The sequence below is a fragment of the Tigriopus californicus genome, chromosome 9 (genome assembly GCF_007210705.1).
Source record: "Tigriopus californicus strain San Diego chromosome 9, Tcal_SD_v2.1, whole genome shotgun sequence".
Lineage (NCBI taxonomy): Eukaryota > Metazoa > Arthropoda > Copepoda > Harpacticoida > Harpacticidae > Tigriopus > Tigriopus californicus.
Window position 1 is genome coordinate 7,209,376 of NC_081448.1, and position 19,633 is coordinate 7,229,008.

Here is a 19,633-nt window from a genome sequence, read left to right on the forward strand (position 1 = left end):
TTTAAAGTGGAGGCATTGTTTGATTTTTTAGCTTGAAACCAAGACCCTGGAGTCGCAATTCATTGTTTTGATGTAGAAGATATCTAACCATGGTAGCAGATTATTTGATGCTAAATCACAATTCCTCGTTTCCAAATTCAAATACAATTCAATCAAATAAATTGTCTTTACTTCAAGTATACCATTGAATCAACAAAACGTCCAATGTCTCTTCTTGAGCTGGATTCTTGGATATGGTTGTCTCCTCTCCTCTTGTCTTACCCGTCTCACCACGGTGGTCAAAAAGCCTTATCAATTTGTATTTGAGCTTTCTCTAATCTGTCTGAATCCAAATTTTTCTGCTTTATCCAAATTGTCTTGTTTTCTGTTTGTCCTGACCAGAGGTTGAATCAGTATACTATAACCACTTTTGTAGTCAAACCTTACCCAAAATATATGATTCTGAATGTTTTTGACCAAGTGAAGCATTGCTATACATGGTATTGCTTGTCATATTTTTTTTATTTGATGAAAGTGTTGAAATGTTCAAGTTTCTACAAACAGAACCTTTTGATTTTTTTTGCATGTACAGTGATGGCACAAACAAATGATAATGGAGGTTTTGTGACCGCAATGGAAAAATTCGAGCTTTTGTGATAAAGAAGCAATAATTTCCGTGGCAATTCTGAATAATGTTATTGTTTACAATATTTGGCTAGCATGCCTTCACTCATCAGCAACAACCCATTTTTAAAGCCCACCTGTTACACCCCTTCCCATTTCTGGACTTAATTACAATGGGCCACGTGAAGGATTTTGTCACGGAACTCGCCAAAACGGGCGTGAAAGCTATATGAATGTGTGTTTTAATGATGAAACATAACTTTTCATTGAAATAGTACTAGGGCTCAAATATGTTTATTAGCTGGTTAGTGTTTTCATGGAATTTCTGACTACTACAGGTGTGATCCCCCGTACTAAGTCAATTGGGCATATTAAGATTGATTTGAATTGGATTGGACCAAAAAACTCAAATCATAGTTGAATCCAGTAAAAAATCTGAGAGTTAGATTAGGCAAAGCTCTTTGTTTTTAACTTGAATTTTAATAGGGCAGAAAAGTTTGAAATCAGAGTCAGTCAGATTGGAAAAAAATCCTGAGATTCAGATGACAAAGATTTGGATGCTTTGCACAACTTACTCCACATGAGCTAGTCAAAGTGTCATTATGACCAGCTCATGGACAATGCAATTGAATTCATCTAATTTTGTGCCCAGAACTCGCAACCATTGATCCCTTCAAGAGTTGCCCAAGTTTATGTCCTGTACTCTTAAAGCTATTTCTCAACGCAATATCCCATTCATTAATGACAAAACCTTTGGTCTCAAAAAACGAAGAAAATGAATTAGAGAGAAAATGTCAACCAAGAAACTCTCGATAGTAGTTAACGTTGTCATAATCGTACTCCTCGTCGATTGACGTGAGTTGTGAGTTGATTGAGTCTTCTCGTCCTTAATTGGCATAAGTAATCGGCCATCGTTCTTCACCCGATCACTGTGTGCTTGAGACAAGGATGGCCGCTGCCTCTCAAGGCGGGCCAACGTCCTTGGACGGCGATCTCAGCTTGGATTCGGGCGTGTCTACGACTCATCTGGCCACGGATGCGTCTTCCTTAGTCGATTTGAAGGCCGAGGTGTTTCGCAAAAAGCAGGAGGCCCAATTCAATCGGCTCCATGGCCAATCCAATACCGCGTCGTCTCACTTCTTATCAGCCTTCCACGGCACTGCCCAGGCCACAGGTTCCACCACCAAACGCAAGAAAACGCCCACCGTCGCAGGTAACCCAGGGGTAGCCGAACGAGCCCAACGCGACCGCGATCATCCCGATGCCAACTTGACCTCGTCTAGTCAAGCTGAGGCTCACCGAGAACGCGTTTTAGCGGCCAAGGCCGAGCTGTATGATCAATTGCAATCCGGGGAAACTAACCCCAAGGACGACCGATTCCTAGTGAATTTCACCCGAACGCCTGTCCACCCTCAAGAAGATTCCGATGAGGAACTGGATTCTCGGTGCTCTTCCGAAAAATGGGTGGAGTACACCGATACTTTGGGTCGTACTCGTAGTTGCCTCAAAAGCCAACTCGCAGAGCTCCAAGCGCAAGATCGAGAATGGGGTAGTGCCCAGCAGTCGGGGAGTGCGACACCCACTGTGATCAGCACATCCCAATCTAAAGCGTCGCTGGCTTTTTTAGGAGCTAAAGCCCCGGATCTACTTTCGGAAGACATGCGGCGCGAGTTGTTGCGTCAAAAGTGGGAAAAAGAAGAAGAGGAGAACCTGCAAAAGCGAAATGTGCATTATCAAGATGTACTATTTGACGAGGCTCGAACCCACGGAGCTGCCTTTTATCAGTTCTCACGGGATGAACCCGAGCGAGCTCGAGAGAAAGAAGAGTTAGAAACCCGTCATCAAGAGACTCTGGTGGCCCAAGAACGAAAACAACAAGTCAAACGCCAACGTGATGCCCTTATGAAAGATAGGTTGAAAAAGGTTCGCGAGCGAAAACGCTTGAAAATGGGACTGCCATTGGAAAATGGAGCAGACAAAGACCAAGACGAAAAGGATCGCCCAATGGAGTTGTCCGAATCTTATGGAACCAAGGAAGAACGTCCTGAGGATGTTGAACAATCTATAGTGCAAGGCCTGATAGCGCTTAGAGAAAAAGCCGAGGCCGATCGAGATGCCAAAAGAAAGTCAATCGTTCGTGAGTGGGATGTTGGCAAAGAGGGCGTACCATCCCTACCCGATTATAACAAAATGAAGGGAGAAAAGAAGATTTTAGATCAAAAAGAGTGGATCCAGGAGCGCCGTTCAGATAGGAGTTCCGAATTTGCACCGCCAAGTCTCTACTCGAATGAAAGCACAAAAACATCTCGTAAGCAGCACTCTTTGAAACCAGTCACTCCCAAACCTCAAAACGTGTTTGACCAACTTGATACTACGGCTCCGGGAATCTCAGATTTAACTCCAGATGAATGGCTCAATATTCCACTCCCTGGCTTCCAAAATGTGCAATCGTCGAAAAGAGCTGTTCCAGAAAGCCAGTCTTCGTTTTCATCAGAGCGCTCTAAATCTTCTCGTAGCGGAATCGAGATCGAGCCCCCAAGTTCAATGGAATATTTTAATCATGTTAAAAGTGGGAAATCAAGATCACGCTATCCGCCTAAATTAGACATTAACAAAGCTTTTACTTTAGGGCTTTCTAATCGTGTGCGAAAAGGCCCTTTGAATGAAAATGAGAGCTCAGAGTCGGATTGAATCCCAATTAAAATGACTCATGTCTTGGATATCTCACTCTAGGTCATGTCTGGAGGGGACAAGTCTTCGTCGCTGAATATTTTGTTGGGTGTGACTGGATCGGTGGCCACCATCAAAACATGTGAAACCATTAAATTAATGCAATCTATTCCCACTTACGATCACATCAACATCAAATTGATTGTCACACAAAATTCTCGACACTTTCTTGACGTGGAGACGCTAACTAATGACATGAATATTGAGATGATCGACGACTTAATGGAGTGGAAGTGGGAGAAGCGTGGGGATCCTGTATTACATATTGACGTAACCAAATGGGCTGATGTGTTCGTCATCGCTCCCTTGGACTGTTTAACGCTTTCAAAAATTGTCCATGGACATTGTGATAATCTGCTGTCTTGCGTGGCCTTGGCTTGGCCTATTAAAGAGAAGCCAATGGTTGTGTGCCCTAGCATGAATCCGAAGATGTGGGAGAATCCGGCCACAAAAGGAAATGTGGCCAAAATGCGAGCTTTTGGAATTGAAATGGTTGGCCCTATCAGCAAAAAAGTCATGTGCGGAGATTTTGGCATAGGCGCAATGGAAGAACCCAAAGAAATTGTTGAAAATTTGAAGCGTATTCTGAAACATAAGTCGCAGGAATATGTAATACCATCTGCCATTTTTAGTTTGGGGATACTCATTACAATCTTGGGAGTGATTTTACCCCGTCACTATTTAAATTGATTTGCGACAATCACATTGGATCATAAACATTTAGTTTCAATAAAAAGCATTTGACGTATTTTTGAACCGTCATATCATAAACCGTCATATCATAAACCGTCGCATCAACTTATCACTTATTGCGATGAACCCATTTGTTGTTAGAAAGGCAAAGCGAGAAACACGATGCAGTAATTCTGTTCAACTTCCCTTTCTATCTTACTTACCTTTTCACTAATTTTCCAACTTTAATGGCCATCTTGTTAATGGCTAGGAATCTGAAGACAAGTATGAAGTTCTTAAGGATCTGCTTCTCCCAAAAATTCGAGATCAAATGATTTTTGTGTAACAGTGGCTTAAATGCCTAAGCAAGTTTCGAGAGAAATCCCGCAACAAATTTTGGCTGTTTTCTAGCTCAGAAAAGCATATATAGCAATCAGATTTCATTGCTTATGATATGATTCTAGCTCAAATGTCTGTTTTTTATTTGGTGAGCAGTAGACTTATTTTTTCGAAGATCCGCCAGCACTGAAAAAACAAAACGTTGTGCGATCTATTTCCCGCCTATTCAACGGGCTTAAGCACTCCTGAAGGTCCATAATGAGTAAATATTCCACTGAAGGTTGGGGTTTAACATTAGGAAAAGTATTAAGACAAAGAAAGACGGAAATTTAACATTAATGTATATACGGTTTTGCTATCCCAGACAAGCCCTTTACAAGCAAAATATAATTTATGTTTTCTAAAAGGATATTTCAATGCCCAAGCTTAGTTTGCTTGGAAAGAACTCCGAATATATATGCTTTCGCGTTGATGATATTTAATAATTGAGTGGTCTGATGTATCCAAGGCGGCACAATTCCCCAGCGGATGTTAGTTCTGATCTCGCCTTTGGAAGACATTCTCATAAAGGGGGAAATGTGGTGCAGTGATTAGAGAAGTTTTCGTTGAGAGGTCGCTGGTTTGATTCTCCTCCCTGACCTTTCTCATGGAGACTTCTGTTCCATAATTTAGCTAAAATTAAGAGACATATCGAAGCCTTTGACAATTGGAAGTTGTATTGCTTGCTAAAAATCCTGATTTCTTTATGATTTTATTACGGTGATTGAAAGAGATACCCTGGTCGATTGCACTGGCTTTTATTTCCTCAAATTGCCTTTAAAATGTCCATTGGTATTAAGGTTTAGGGAGTGCCAGATCTGTCTTTTTTTCAAATATCGTTGAAAAATGCCTATTGAAAAAATGTCTATTGCCGGGTGCTTTTGGTGGTGGCATGTAGCACAATTGTAAACAAGACAATTTTAGGAAGAGATGAAATGGTCTTCCATATCTAAGTCAACTAGAAATGAGTAGAACTACGGAACTATGGCACCAGGTTTGAAAAGTTTATGGGTTCCACAAGTTGATGATTGCTACGCTTTGAATCCATGTCTTTTTTACAGTATAATCAACACTAGACTTTTATTTATTTTTTTCGAAATACCGAAAAAGTGCCCTTTTCCGTTTCGGTTTTTCGGTTTTGTCTTTTCGAAAAAAATTGAAAGTGTTATGAGTAGCACTATGGTGGGAGGGTTGAGCCTCGCAGGGCCAGCGAAGAAGGCTATAACAATCTTTTTTTCTGATAGTGAGTTTAAAAGTTTGTGTTAGATTGGTTCTCCGTCTGTGGATGTCTAGAAGTTTTCTTTGGAGAAAGAACGGGGAGAAGAATCAAACCCTCTCTGATACTATGTAGAAAATTGCTCTAACAACTCATCTGGTCCTCAAATAAAAACTTTTCANTTTGGAGAAAGAACGGGGAGAAGAATCAAACCCTCTCTGATACTATGTAGAAAATTGCTCTAACAACTCATCTGGTCCTCAAATAAAAACTTTTCATGCCTAAAGCGCTGTTAAAATATTTTGTGAAAAGAAAATGATAATTATTATGTGAATGCAAATCATGATACACTCCATGATGTGCGCTCTCAAAAGCCGAAACAAAGAAGGTTTTTGAAACGCGTTTTCTTTTTAATTTCCAATATACATTAAGTTAAACTATTAATGAAAATTCAAGAAAATATCACTCCTCAGAAATGCACTGGTTGTCTACAGTCGTCGAGAACAACACAAATCTGCAAGAGTTTATCCAATTTCTTTAGAATTCAACCAAATGTTAAATGAGTATAATTTTGATGTTTTGGAAAAATATTCTCTAAAATTTACATTTTAAGAGTCTTTTAAGTGATTTTATATGGAATTTCTTGTTACTTTGAAGGGATGCTTGAAGGAGAAAATTATCCATTACTTTTGTAATTTGGAAATTCTGTAATAATTTTCTGAGCATTTGAGTTGAGATATCATTTTGGATCTAAAACGGATGAAAATTGATCCTCCTCATGTACCTCAAGAGTGACATAATAGATCGAACCCTAAGTTCTCTTCAACTGGTAACTAAGCGTTGCTCCTAACTTATATCAAAAAGTTTTTGAAATTTCTAGCCTTTAACATTTTCGGGCGTTTGAGTTTTTAAACTGAGGTAAAAGCACATAAAGCAATGAACGTAGGAATGAGCCATTTGCCAATACTTTAGCCGATACGTAGAAATTGAAGGCTGACGTTTTATGCACTAAACGTACTCTTTGACTTTGACCTCAAACCTGTATTTTATTATGAAAAATGGACCTTTCCATCACATTGAATATTTTTCGTGTGAAATATTGTACTTTAAGTGTAGACAGTTGTAAGCAATTCAACTAACTCTATGTTTGACGTGTGGCATGATTCAAATACTCATTATTTTTGGACGAATAACAACAAATCATGTTTCAAGAAGGTCGATTTTTATCTGGTGATTGCTCTATTTGCTCACTAGCTTTCCTTAAACGTTCTTCTGAGCTTCCTTCCACTGGCTCGACGGTGAGATCACGTACCTAAGTAGCCACTTTTATCGCCTCATTCGTTTGGGATGATTGGAAATATGTCCTTTAGGAAAGCAGTCATCAGTGTTCTCGTCGTCGCTTTTTTGCCGTTTCCTTCCAAACACTTTTTCAGCTTCTTGTAAGACCTCAGACATTTTTAGGGCCACGCTCATTGCCTCTTGCATCGTTAAAACTAGCGGAGGGGATAAACCAATGATACTTCGATGAAATCCCGACAGCTCAACCACCACTTGCCTCTCGAACATTTTTTGTCGGACGAATTGAGCCGCCACCGTATTAGGTTCCCTTGAATCTGAGTGAACGAGATCGAGGGCGAGAGACAAACCTTGGCCTCGAACTTGACCTACGAAATCAAAACGCTCGGAAAATTGAGAGAGCTTCAATAGCAAGTACTTTCCAACTTTGCGAACGTTTTCCAGGACTTTGGTCTCGTCCAATTGCTCCAAGACGGAAAGAGCTATAGCACAGCTAATGGGATCGCCTAGAAAGTTGTAGTAGGAGACGATGGACGTGATCTTTTTGGCAATTTCCTTGCTGGTAACAACTGCAGCCAATGGATGGCCATTAGCTAGGCCTTTGCCAATTGTGACGATATCAGGGATGACATCGTATTTTTGAAACCCCCAAGTGAAATCACCTGTTCGACCCAAGCCAGAGTAGGTCTCGTCGGAAATTAAGATCCCTTGGTGAGATTGAACGCATCGATAGACCTCAGTTAGGTAGCGATCGGGCAATGAAATGTGCCCGGCTTGATGAATGATGGGTTCACAAATGAAGGCACCCACTTTTCGGCTCTCAGAGACAATGTTGTGGCAAACCTCTTTGACATCGCCTGAATACATCCAACCAATGTCATCCACGGGAAATTCCCCTTCCCGAATCTTGCCGCGATACGAATCTGGAATGGGCACGGTATTGAGCACTCTGCATTTGCCAAAGTGAGGGGATCGGTCCCGAGATATCTTGAGGCAGGTCGAGGTCTTTCCATGGTCGGCTTTTTCCAGACAAATCACCTCCTCTGAGCCCGTGTAACACGCTGCCATGGTCAAGGCCAGGTCATTGGCCTCGGAATACGAATTGACGAAGAAACAAGCCGTCAAGGGGGCAGGGAGGAGCGACACTAGTCGGCGTGTTAGCTCAGCCGTATTGGTGTGCAGGAGGCCCACATTGCTACTCAAGGTCTGTTGATTGGTGGTTTCCATGATCTTCAAGTTGGCGTGGCCCAAGAGAACATCCTTACTCACGCAGTCAATGTATTGCACACCGGAAGTGGACTGAATGACACAACCTTTGCCGCTGCCAAACGAAGCCTTTCGAATGTCAACGGATCTGAGTCCGGGTGATCGTGGCGATTCATGGGAAGTCGACGCTTTAATGGTGGTTGGACTGGGCGAGGGGGGAATCACGAAACTGGGATCCTCTTCCACGTTCACGACATTGACTGAGCAGTGGCCACTGATCGGTGTGGTTGAGTCCATTGGTTCTGAAAAAGCAAAAACAAAACCCTTCATACTACAAACTACAAAGATAAGTTTCTTTAATAAATGAAATATAAAGTTCCAGGTTCCTAACCCTTCAATAGATTTCAAATTGAAATACGTCTTAGAAACTGCACTTGGGTTAATTTTCAATTGAATGTTAGATTTAAAGACACATTTTTCAATCATGTTGAACCAACATTACCTGGGAGCATGATACGATTTTAATATATTGAATAAACTAAAGTTGCCGAACTATGGCAGGCGGGCGTATTCAATTGTAGGATGTAACGTTTTTTCTTGAGCAAACCACTGATCTCTTTGTCCTTACAGTCTCTGCTAGGACTGAAGAATTGGAAGTGATCCAGTCACAGATAAAATTCGGTTGAGAGACGCTCTGGAATATTAATCGTCTCGTCAAAGCCACCTCTTTGCAGGTTGTAACGGGCGGATAGATAAATTGGTAGGAACCATTGGAAGGGGAAATACGTACTTCACACATTGAATGCCGCCTCATTTTTTGCTCTCTCAAATAAATCACGAATGACGAAGACCGCCGTTCCCGTCGACTCCGAGAGAATAAATGGTAACCCATCATCAGAGCAACAATTCCATCCCCTCAGTTTCGTGGACTAGAATGTAACACTTTTGTTAAGAATGCATTTAAAAGACATTTTATACTTGTTTATTTGAATATATCTTTTGAAGTGAACTAAATCATACAATTGAAAAGCTATTGCAGATTTTAAAAAAAATGCTGTACCAATTTAGCGTCTCATGCTTAACCACAGGTAACTCAGAATTCCAGATGTGAATAAGCTTTTTTTCTTGACATCTATGATAAAAATTGGCGTTGAAACAACCCATCGGAGTTTTGAATTCATGAATCATGAAATTTTGTATTTCATTGGGTGAACGAACTGACTAAGCTTAAAAACAAACAAACTTTGTTTTAGGTTTCAACTTTTTTTCTAAGTTAATGACACTCAAAATCGTTACAACAAGTGAACCTACATATGCACGCTTTACGTTCGAAAAACATTCCTCTTTTATGTGAAAAAGTATATAATCTCTTCTTTCTCGGACTCTCTCAATTTTCAATTTGCTGCGCTCAAATATTCGTATGGAATTTGTAGGTTTTGCTCCTGTAGCAGGATTTAAGTCAGACTTTATTGTTTATTGCTTGGACCACTCGGGCTTGGACAAGTTCTTGACCAAAATTCCTGATCAACCTTACATTCAATGTTAGCCAGATCCGACAACTCTAATTTGTTGGTGAATCAGATGTTGTATTAATTGAAAGCTAAATCAAATATGGTTTAAAACTTTATTACCTTGAACTGCCGGGGATCCCATACCCAGTAGCAGTGAGGGAGTCCACTAAAAAATCATTAAATTCTGAAGGCTAAAAGTAGTTCACCCTAGAGCCACTATAATTCACCTCATCATTGTCAAGAGCGGCACACCATGCTCGGGAAACGAGTGAAAACAATGATCTGTAGGGGAGGGAAAATGAATCCTCTTTTTCAAGATAAGTAGAAATGACAATGATCTGGCTTTGGAAGCCACTCGACCTCAATTACTTGTCAACCATGTACCTGCCAAGGCAAAAGATATGAAAAATATCAAAGACAAGCTAAGCAAGGCATTAAAATAGTCAAGTAACCCCCAAAACGTACCAAATTTGCTTTCCTTCCTGTGGCTAACAAATTTATCTCTTTTGAAAAGAGAAAAATCCATTGCTTCTTCAATTCGATTGATGGTCCAGATTTATTGCTGGAAGAAAAGAAAAGGGAGGGGAACCATTATGCAAAACAATTCCGGTCAATTTTGTTCGAAATTGGGACAAAACTGGGCTTTTAAAAGTGCCACCCATCAAATTGGTATTATCATAAAGATTATTTTGAACAGTAGATTGCAATTTGTCTTCTTTGGTGATTTCATTTGCTCCTTTTCTTTCACTTTTAGTCTTTTGTTAGTACATTTAGGTTATTCTTCTTGCACCTTTTTAGTCTCCTCAGGGTTTCTTGTTTCTAAGGATGTACGAGATATAGTTGTTTCCGCATTTTTTGCGGCCCCCCATACTCATGAGTCATGGTTATCATCAGTTTTTAGGCCTCCAAACACTATTTGAAAGATATTGCCAAATGAGAATAGTGCATCAAAGCTAGACCCACAGACCCAGACAAAGCGTTATTTTGAAACGGGAATTGGACGTTACCTATCAGATGAACCGTACCTATGTTTTCAATGGCTTTCTCTTTCGTGTTCTCAATGGCTTTTTCTTTCTTATTGCCAGATTAGCAAACCTCTGGTTGAAGATAATTGAAATGCTCAACACAAATTTGTCGAGAATCATATCAAAATGTCATCGAAATTCCGCTCTTCCTAAAGCATTTCAGGCAAGAGAATATGTATTCCCGTTCCAGTTGGCAATTCGGCCATTAATTGGAAAACAAAAAAAGGCAAATTTATGAAAAAACTGCGATTTTGACAGTTTATTAAAAAAGATGGGCAATGCTAAAAAATATAATAAAACAATGGGGACATTGAAGCGGGAGAAGATGATGACGTCATGATCAGTTTCGGGATGTCTCATGAACTTTTTTTGCTTAATAGCTTTTTGTTAAGGAATTTAAATCAGTTTCAAGTCATTCATACTTAAAAGTAACTGATCACCTAACATTGCATTTTTGTAAACAGCCACAATTTCACTCATTAAGATACTTTGTTTTGGACTCATTTTTGTTCTTATTTTTGGTTAGTTTTTTCACGGGCTTTTCTAACCGCTACAGGGAATGTAATTACCAGTACTATTGAAATGAAAGGTTATAATTCGTCAATTTATTTGCTCGTTTCAAGTTTCCTATTTTTGCAAATGTTATTTTCAAAACCGTGGTCAAAGCTGTTCTATTGACAATATCTGTGGTTCTTATGGAAGTTTAGTCTTTGATTACTCTTCAGGTGCTGATCCACTGGAATGGAATCAGAGCATACTGTTTTTAGAATATTTGTGTCCAACTTAACAAATTGCTTAAGATACCTCAGTATGCCTTAACAACATAAATCATCTTTGAAGTTTATTTGCCTCTTTATTTGAATCCTGGGCTTGTTTTGCATCTTGAGGCCTTTTTTATGCATAATTTTGAGAACTTAAATTGATGAGGACAAACGTAGAAAAGAGTTGAAGTTTAAAAAATCAATGAAGATGTTCAACCCTTATGATATAACAACGAAAGAAGGCAATCACAAAACTCAATTCATTGAGCTAATCGAAAGGCAAAACGTGAAAGCGCCCAAAATAATGATGTCCCGGTTTCCAAAAAGATTGGCCCGATTTTTCAAACACGGCTTTCGGGATCACGTGGCCTTGTGACATTGTGTTTCCACACATCAATAGAAGGCTATGACTTCCGACTTCAAATTAAAAACAATTTTCTGTTACTGCGACTTACATTTTGCTGCCAAGAACAAAAATCGTGATACTGGTGCCTTCCTCTCCACGGGTCAAATGCCAGGCGGTGAGGTTGAGCTTGCTCAATACATAATTAGCGCCAGCCCATAATTTGGAGTTAAGCATGCCTAAAATCTGGACAAGATGTCAATGGAAGCAAACCAAGTGATTGCCCGTGGACAGTGAGGCCCCCCTCCCGGAGTCGGAACTGCTGTTAAGTGACATATTTCCTTAAAAACTGTGAGGTGCCTCCAATAGGTTGCCGCATCTGCCAGATCAATCCGGACAATTGTTGCACGTATCATTCAGGATTTGGGATGCACAGACCACGAAGAAGTGGATGGTGCCTCTATTATCAACCAAGTTGAGGGTAAACTGCATTACCTGTTCCCGAGCCGTATTATCACTGCGCTCCGGACCACAAGTCAGCTACAAATCCGGTTTGTTTTACACAGTCTAGAACATGTGCCCCTCCTCAAGCCCAGAATTGGGGCCCTAAACTAATGAATTTGGCCGTATATGAACCAACCGGCTTGCTAGGTCCGCGCCAAGTATTTGAAAGAGATGATAGCCAATTTATACCGAGTCTGGAGGACCCTGGATCTAGTCTTCTTGCCGAACGTCTGCCGGTTTTTTACTCGCGTCTAGAGCGCTATGTTGCGGTCAAAGGAGCTCATGCAGTGGTACCAAATTTGGCGTCAGGGCGGGAAAATATCTGGATGGATGGTTGGCGGATTTGGGGTCCACATTTGGTTAATTTTGGCGGATTTCGCACTCAACTTGAGCAATTACGTTGAATAGAGACAAGAAAGCATGACGATCTGTAAAATCTCTATGACAATCCACAAAATGTTAGTGACCAGTGCTTGAACCAATTTATGAAAACGCCAAGTAAATTGTTTTAATTGCAAAACTGTTCCATTATGACCACCTCAATCCATGGACTAGTTACTACGTGCCGCCAGCATGTGGCTGACGGCTTGGTCCTAAATTGTCCCAATTTCACTGCAGAGTGATGACCCCACGAATATTTTAGGTACAGAACAAGCGAGAAACTGATCAGCAAGCCTCATCAGGGATGGTGCTTGGGAGTCAAGGCTATGCGATTCAATGAAGATAAATAAAAAAAGCGGGCGCTGGGGTGAGTCCTTTGATTTTCAGACTTTTTACCGGACTTACCGAGTCTGACCAAAGACTCATCCTGTTTTTGCGAACCTTAACAAGGCTAATGAAATCATCATGAAAGCACTAGTAAAGGTCGTTTTTGACCAAATCTAAAGAAAAAATAGAAAACTTTTAAGTACTCAAGTCTTTTAGAAAGGAATCTATTCCAGACTCATCAAATAGTATATTTAAAATAAAAAACCAAAATATTGAAAACAAGATTATGATGTTTGAATAAAAATGTATCGGATTGCTCGTGATTTTGGCGGAATCGGGTGAATAGTGGCGTAAAATTAGACCCTTTTGCCAATTCTTAGCGGAAAATTTTGGCGGATTGATGTTTTCTTCTAAAATCTACTAAGAAAAACAATTATTATGACAAGTATGAGACGCAAAATTAAAATCGGGCCAAGGTCTTATCTTTTTGCGACACCCGGTGCGTGAGCAGATTCAATTCAGTCTTTTGAGACTTTAGTAAAGGCATCACTGGGTAAAGGTAGCAAACTAGCAATTACCGCGTGTTTTACCGCTTCCGTCCATCAGCGAGGTAAATCCCGAAAAAAAAAATATCAGTATAAAGTGAAAGATAAATATCAAAGTTTTCATCTACAGGTGCAGGGATTTCATTCTCCGGAGCGGTAAGGAAGCCTGCAAAAAAGAAATATGTTAGGAGAATCCAGTTGGGTTTGGCGTCAAAGAACTGATTAACCTAAAAATGTTCGATTGGACTCGTTTTTATAGAAAAAGCGCCTTTTCGTTGTCAAGATTTGCAACCTCGGATTCCAGTCTGACCTAGAAGTTCGTCATGATTGAGCACTTTTTTGGATTGTTTTCTTGTCCTTTGCCGCATTACTGTTATCTGTGAACGCCTCTGAAGTGGAGAGTTTCATTGGTTTTGGAAATGGTTGAAACTAACGATATCTCAAATGTACATGTCTTTTGGGTAAGCCGGAAAGCTAGCCCCTTTCAAGCAATGTTTAATGACTAATTGCCACTAAGTACATACTTCCGTATCAACTCACTCTTCTTCACCCTTTTCAGATCTGAGAAGAAGACGTTTTACGGTAACTGGCATTTCCTTTACAAGATCAACGCTCGTTTCAAAATGAACTCCCATCAAAACGTATTTCACGTCGTAGAAGACAATTTGAAAGGGTCGGAGATAAGATTCAGATGTTAAAGCCCAGCCAATGACTCTCCGAAGGTTGGCGTGGGTCTCTGCTAAAAAGTAGGTGGGAGTGGATCTTATAAATGGGAGAACTTTTACGCGGATAAGCGTCTGAAAATTTCTGTGTGATTAGTTGGTGGGGGGAAAGTACAGACTTAGTGTTGATTATAATGTAAAAAGGACATCGATTCAAAGGGTAGCAATCGTCAACTTGTGGAACCCATAAACTTCCAAATTGTCAGTGAATCCATTCTTTCCCTGAGTTTGTGACACCCTGACCATACCTTAGAGTGAATCCATGAAAATTAGATGGAGTTTAAAATTCAGAGTTAGCTGGTCCAAGGCTGATTACCCAGGTGAATTTTTTGCTTCCTTTAAAGACTCTAGTGCCAATATTAAAACCTAAAACAGTCAAAACTCATCATTAGATCCGAATTCTGAACTTAGTATTAGAGCTGAGGTTCAAATTGCTCCATATGAATTATTGTAGGTTGCTTATTATGATCACATTTCGTTCCGTTGACCGATTTCCTACGCTCTTTACCGTTCCTCCAACGACAACACACAGCTGATTTAGGTCTTGACTGCTGTTTAGAGCTCAAATTGTCAACAAGAAAGTTCATCCATCCTTCTTGAGATTTAAGAGTGCAGTTCGTGTTGTGTCAGTTGCTGATCTCCATTTCTTGGACTCTAACTCGCCATTTCAACGTTCAATACGGAAGATACATTGAAGAAGTACTAGTGCGCATCGCTTGTGTTTGTATATATCCATCGTCGACATCAGCAATAGTGTTAGTAGGCTACAATCAATAGCACCATGTCTCTTGGAAAATTCTTGGGCTTGGATAAGGTGGGTCGCCTACAAGCCATCATTCGCCACAACGGTGGCCTCTGGAACTCCTTGAAGACCCTCTACAGGTGATTTAGGGGCCTATGAGTTACTCAAGGATTGGAAATTAGTATTTAATGGCAGAGGCCCTAACTCCCCCAATCAAATTGGACCAACATTTCTCAGAACCAACCTTACTCGCTGGTCAAGTTGGTAGCAATTCTCAACAGGCGTTTTGCAGGGGGTAAAAACATGCCGTTCCTTCAAGATCTTTCCTATTTTGGGTTTGGTTCCTAGCTTCTAGTTTTCATGGTTCATAGTTTTTCACGGGCATTCTTAACAGCTATAAAGAATATAATCCCCAGTACTATTGAATCTTTCGTTAATTTTGTATTTCATATGATAATAGGTCTACCCAACGAATTTGAGTTGGCAGATCGAGCTAGACCTTGAATGTAGGGTTGATCTTGAAGGCTATCTAAAAATTGGTCCAAGTCTGACTTGAAAGATGCTACCAGATCAACAAGGCCTACGTATTCCCTACGAATATTAGAGGGAAGCAAATTAAACAATGAAGGAGCCCGAGAAAGAAGAGAAGTGGACTAGCCTGGATTCTTGAGGGCTTGAAGGTACTCTCGAAACGCACATCAAGCCTCTACGTTCGCTAAAATTGCCCCTAAATTCTGGGTTGCCACAAAGCTCATGGATGCATTTGAAAACGTACAGTATCAGATACCCTTCGAACCTTCTCTAAACACTGTACAGTCCCAACCTTTTGTAGCCTCTTCCAATACGTGAGCTCTCTCATTCCCTCAATGGTCCTAGTGAAACCTTTTTGCACTCGTTCGACCTTTTACAAACCTGCTGAACTCATTTGAGTTCAAAAGGGTGAAGCATATTTAAAAAGAGTTTGAACAATCGACTTGTACAGAGTTAGCATTGTCATACTATCTCTGGACCTAAATGTCCGATGTATCTAAACACACGTTTGAAAAGCTTTACCCCCCATCTGCTGGATATGCTCATTGAACTTTCCATTTTTTTACATTTTTATATGCACCCAGATCTTTCATAGATAAGCCCTGCTCAATATCTTTACCTCCATTATCTATGAGTGGATTGTTAATAGGCGTCGACCCAAAGGTCATTCCGCTCAAGGCCATATTACTCTCAGTAAAACACGAGTAGATTCGATCTAGGTCTTTTGCAAGGCTACTGGAATCTTGGCCACTACTACCAGAAGCCAACTTCGTATCGTCAGCATTAAAAGAAAGATTGGCAGCACCATTATTTTTTTTGACGCGGGGCAATGAATGTTATAAAAAAGGAGAGGCCCTAAAATTGAACCCTGCGGGACACCAGACTTGACATCATATATGTCACTTTGTGACCCTTCAACTTTTACTATTTACTTCCTTATTATGAATAAATCATCTTAGCCATTCGAAAACTGCTTTGGATCCCAATGTCATGAAGTCTATTGAACAAAAGGCCATAATCAACTTTATCAAAGGCCTTGACAAATTCAACGTAGACAACATCAACTGACTCAGTTCCTCAATGATCTGCTCTTTATGCTCAATCAGTTTGGTTAACCGTGCTAAAATGTGCTCGGAACCCATGCTGGTGAGGAGGAATGACTTCATGGATATCAAGAAATTCTACAAAAATTCCACAATACTTTTTTTAATATGTAAGTCTTTATTGCAAGATTATTTTTCTCATTGGATCACAATAGTTCTTACAATCTGTTCAATTTTACATATATACTGTCCTATTTAGGGTTCAGGGTCCGCCATTCGAGGCGATGATCCACTGCAGGGGGGAGGGGAGACCTAGGATCGAACCTATGAACCCGAGCATAGCTCGGTCGCGCGTTAATCAATTGCGCTACAACCATCTCCCTTACTACAAATCTCTTCATGATTTTCTCGAACGAACACCTTTGTAATAGTCGCAACATATGAAGTGTGAGAAATTGGCCTATAGTTACTGGGGAGCGTCAAGTACGAGAAAACATAGATCCCCTAAGATAGTCCCAAAAGTGGCATAAGTTTTCTCCACTTTTCAAAGGATACTTTCATTCACTTAAACTTCTTGTCATTTGTGTCATCTTAAGACAATTTATTCACCGATAAAAAGTCCATTCTAATGTGAATAGTACCCGGAGAAACAATTTATCCTGAAGGGCCAATGAGCCTGAAGTGGATTGGTTTCAAATACGACCATGGGTTTATTCCGCCCTCGCTAAAAAATGAGAAACGGTCCAAATCTCTTTAAGAGTGCAAATACTTGGATTAAGGGGAGCTCGAGACAATAGCGGTATGAACAATTTTTGGGCGTATAATTGAAAACATTAAATTAAACATGATCTATAACATTGTGGCCAACTGATGCTTCCATTGTACGTAGTTTAGGCTTGGACTTCAGGTCCGGCCAAGACATGACAGAAATCATTCCTAATTAACACAACATATATTTCTTTCTTTCCCATCGTAATAAGGTCACCGAAATGCTGAGCCATTATTAAGCCAATTTGAATCCTTGGCTCCATAGACAACACCTGGATTAAACCACGAAAATTATTTCAAGGGGTAACTAATGGAATTCGTGTTTCACTCGCTCAATCAGATCATTCCAGGGGAAAACATCGATCAAATGGTTATTTTTCTTTTTCCGGATACTTTCAATTAGTTTTCTTTAGGCAATATTGTCTTTGGTTACATTTGCTTGACAAGAGAACTTATGGGTTCTTTTAGACCCTGCCGACAAGACAGGCATTATTTTCCTTTTTTTTGTGGTTGAAAATATGCCACCTTCGCTATTCAAATATTCGGATCATGGACTCATGGAAGTTGAAAGAAAATCAGAGTTTACCTAAGCTTAATGATTCCCATTTAATTAATTTCCTTATAGTTTCGAAAAATTATCTGAAAAATATTACAATTAAAACTTCAGTCCATTTCTCTCTTTTCTCGTTCTCACTCTCCCGAAAACGAAGCTCTGCGAGCTCGGTTCAGCCCTTGCCAACAGGAACTGAGGTCACCAAACACAGGATAGTTGGAAACAATATGCGAAATCAAGAATTGCATATCACAAGTTTCTGAGGAGCGCTGTATCCGCCCTCCAAACATTTGTCTACTCTCTTTGCCGGTGTTGACGCGGATGATGAGCTTGTACAAACCTGTGAAATAGGTTTCGTTGTTCCAATACTTTTCCGGACCAAATCCCTCCAAATCTGCTCTATGGCTTTCTCGTCTGACTTCTATGCCCGACCCCAGGCCAAACCGTCAATCCTGTTTATACCACTTTGATCAATTTCCCCAATCCATATCTCTGGGTGTCCCAAAGTACCAATAATCAGGGCGTTAGTAACGAAATTACAGTAATTCGTTCTTTTTTCGAAAAAAGAACTGTAATTCTATTACATTTAAAAAAAAATTAATTGTAACGACCCCAAAACTAAAAGAATTACACGTTACTCGTTCCTTTTTCAGCTTCCAGAATGGCCTTTTTTCGTTTATCTCGTGACAACTAAAGGCTCAACAAAAAATGTTAATTTTTTGCTATTTCCATTTTGCATATTATGAACAATGAAAGGGTTGAAAATTGTCCTTGTTCTTAACTACTCTGAGGGTGTTCCTGGTTTAAAAATCTAGTTGAAATTGCTAATTTGTTCTTTACATCGTCTCAATCAAATTCCGTTGGACTGAAGACCTAATTCAGTTTTAATATTGTCAAGGAGAGGAAATCCTTCTTTGGCTTGAGCATTATGCATCAAATTTCCAAAGCCTTCACATTTTCACGACCCATGGCAAAGGCTTCTAACAGGGAAGCTTTACCGGCTTGACAATGTCTCATACTGTTTTTTCCATTCTGACTAAGGGTCTGAAAAATAGTTTGTTATTTTGGTCAAAACGCTTATTTTTAAGTCAAGTCATCAATAAATCAGTCAAAATAAGTTATAAAACAGTTAAAAAAGGTTTTTATTTGTCAGTTATTCAAGTATAATGGTGGATTTCAAGGTTAGATTTGATTGATTATTGCTTTTCAAGGTATTCTTGCTCTTTTGAGTGAGTCTTGTCTTTACATCAAGAAAAAATGTAAATTTCTATGAAGACTCCTCAGTGAAAAAACTTCTTGAAATCATGGTCCGGGACAAAATAGATGACTGGTCTCTCATACCAATACCATCAATGTGTCATAATCTAAAGCAATTTAATACAATATTCATAGAAAAAAAGAAATGCACCCTCAGTTACCTAGCAATGCCAATCAATACACGCGCACATTTTTAGGAAGAGATGATCAACATAAAGGAATTCATTTAAAATGGTAACAACAAATACGTGGTGCATATAAGTGTTATCATCTTTGTTTTTTAGGGGGAAATAGTTTGTTAAGGCCATCATATGGAATATTCTGTTCAAGGTGGAGAGAAATTAAGCACTCTTTGCGCCTTCTAATCCTTCCCCACACCATCGGCATATAGAGTCTCAAATTTGCCTTGAAAAGACTCTTGAAAAACCAAACATTAAACTATGAATGATCCAATTTTAGTCGAAAGGAGATTGGTAACCCTCTGGCTTTTGGCCATCTAAAGACTGACTCTCGTAATCC

The 19,633-nt window shown here is 39.8% G+C and overlaps 4 protein-coding genes across 6 annotated transcripts in view; 3 read left to right on the plus strand and 1 right to left on the minus strand.

Annotated features, from left to right (window-relative positions):
- Window positions 1-1,372: 1,372 nt before the first annotated feature.
- On the plus strand, window positions 1,373-3,336 carry LOC131886555 (coiled-coil domain-containing protein 174-like). Its single transcript, XM_059234924.1, has one exon. It carries the CDS (start codon window positions 1,552-1,554, stop codon window positions 3,292-3,294), a length of 1,743 nt encoding a protein of 580 aa, XP_059090907.1. The 5' UTR covers window positions 1,373-1,551; the 3' UTR covers window positions 3,295-3,336.
- A 3-nt stretch (window positions 3,337-3,339) lies between these two features.
- LOC131886556 (phosphopantothenoylcysteine decarboxylase-like) lies at window positions 3,340-4,081 on the plus strand. The gene has a single exon (XM_059234925.1). It carries the CDS (start codon window positions 3,340-3,342, stop codon window positions 4,021-4,023), a length of 684 nt encoding a protein of 227 aa, XP_059090908.1. The 3' UTR covers window positions 4,024-4,081.
- A 2,553-nt stretch (window positions 4,082-6,634) lies between these two features.
- On the minus strand, window positions 6,635-14,174 carry LOC131887154 (ethanolamine-phosphate phospho-lyase-like). Of its 3 annotated transcripts, XM_059235685.1 has the most exons (5): window positions 13,726-14,115; window positions 13,532-13,664; window positions 10,078-10,174; window positions 9,733-9,996; window positions 6,635-8,403 (listed from the first exon to the last, which is right to left on the minus strand). In XM_059235685.1, the coding sequence occupies exons 4-5, from the start codon at window positions 9,752-9,754 to the stop codon at window positions 6,926-6,928; spliced, it is 1,500 nt and encodes a 499-aa protein (XP_059091668.1). In that variant the 5' UTR covers window positions 9,755-9,996; window positions 10,078-10,174; window positions 13,532-13,664; window positions 13,726-14,115; the 3' UTR covers window positions 6,635-6,925. The 3 variants fall into 3 exon arrangements, with proteins under 3 accessions (XP_059091668.1, XP_059091669.1, XP_059091670.1); XM_059235686.1 differs by lacking the exon at window positions 13,532-13,664 and having other exon boundaries at window positions 14,023-14,174; XM_059235687.1 differs by lacking the exons at window positions 9,733-9,996; window positions 10,078-10,174; window positions 13,532-13,664; window positions 13,726-14,115 and adding an exon at window positions 8,604-8,821.
- Window positions 14,175-14,767: 593 nt separating this feature from the next.
- LOC131886112 (probable NADH dehydrogenase [ubiquinone] 1 alpha subcomplex subunit 12) overlaps window positions 14,768-19,633 on the plus strand; it is a 78,336-nt gene continuing 73,470 nt past the window's right edge. The window contains exon 1 of the mRNA XM_059234353.1: window positions 14,768-15,102. Within this exon, the coding sequence (XP_059090336.1) occupies window positions 15,002-15,102 (101 nt within the window). The 5' untranslated portion in view covers window positions 14,768-15,001. The remainder of the gene's footprint in view (window positions 15,103-19,633) is intronic.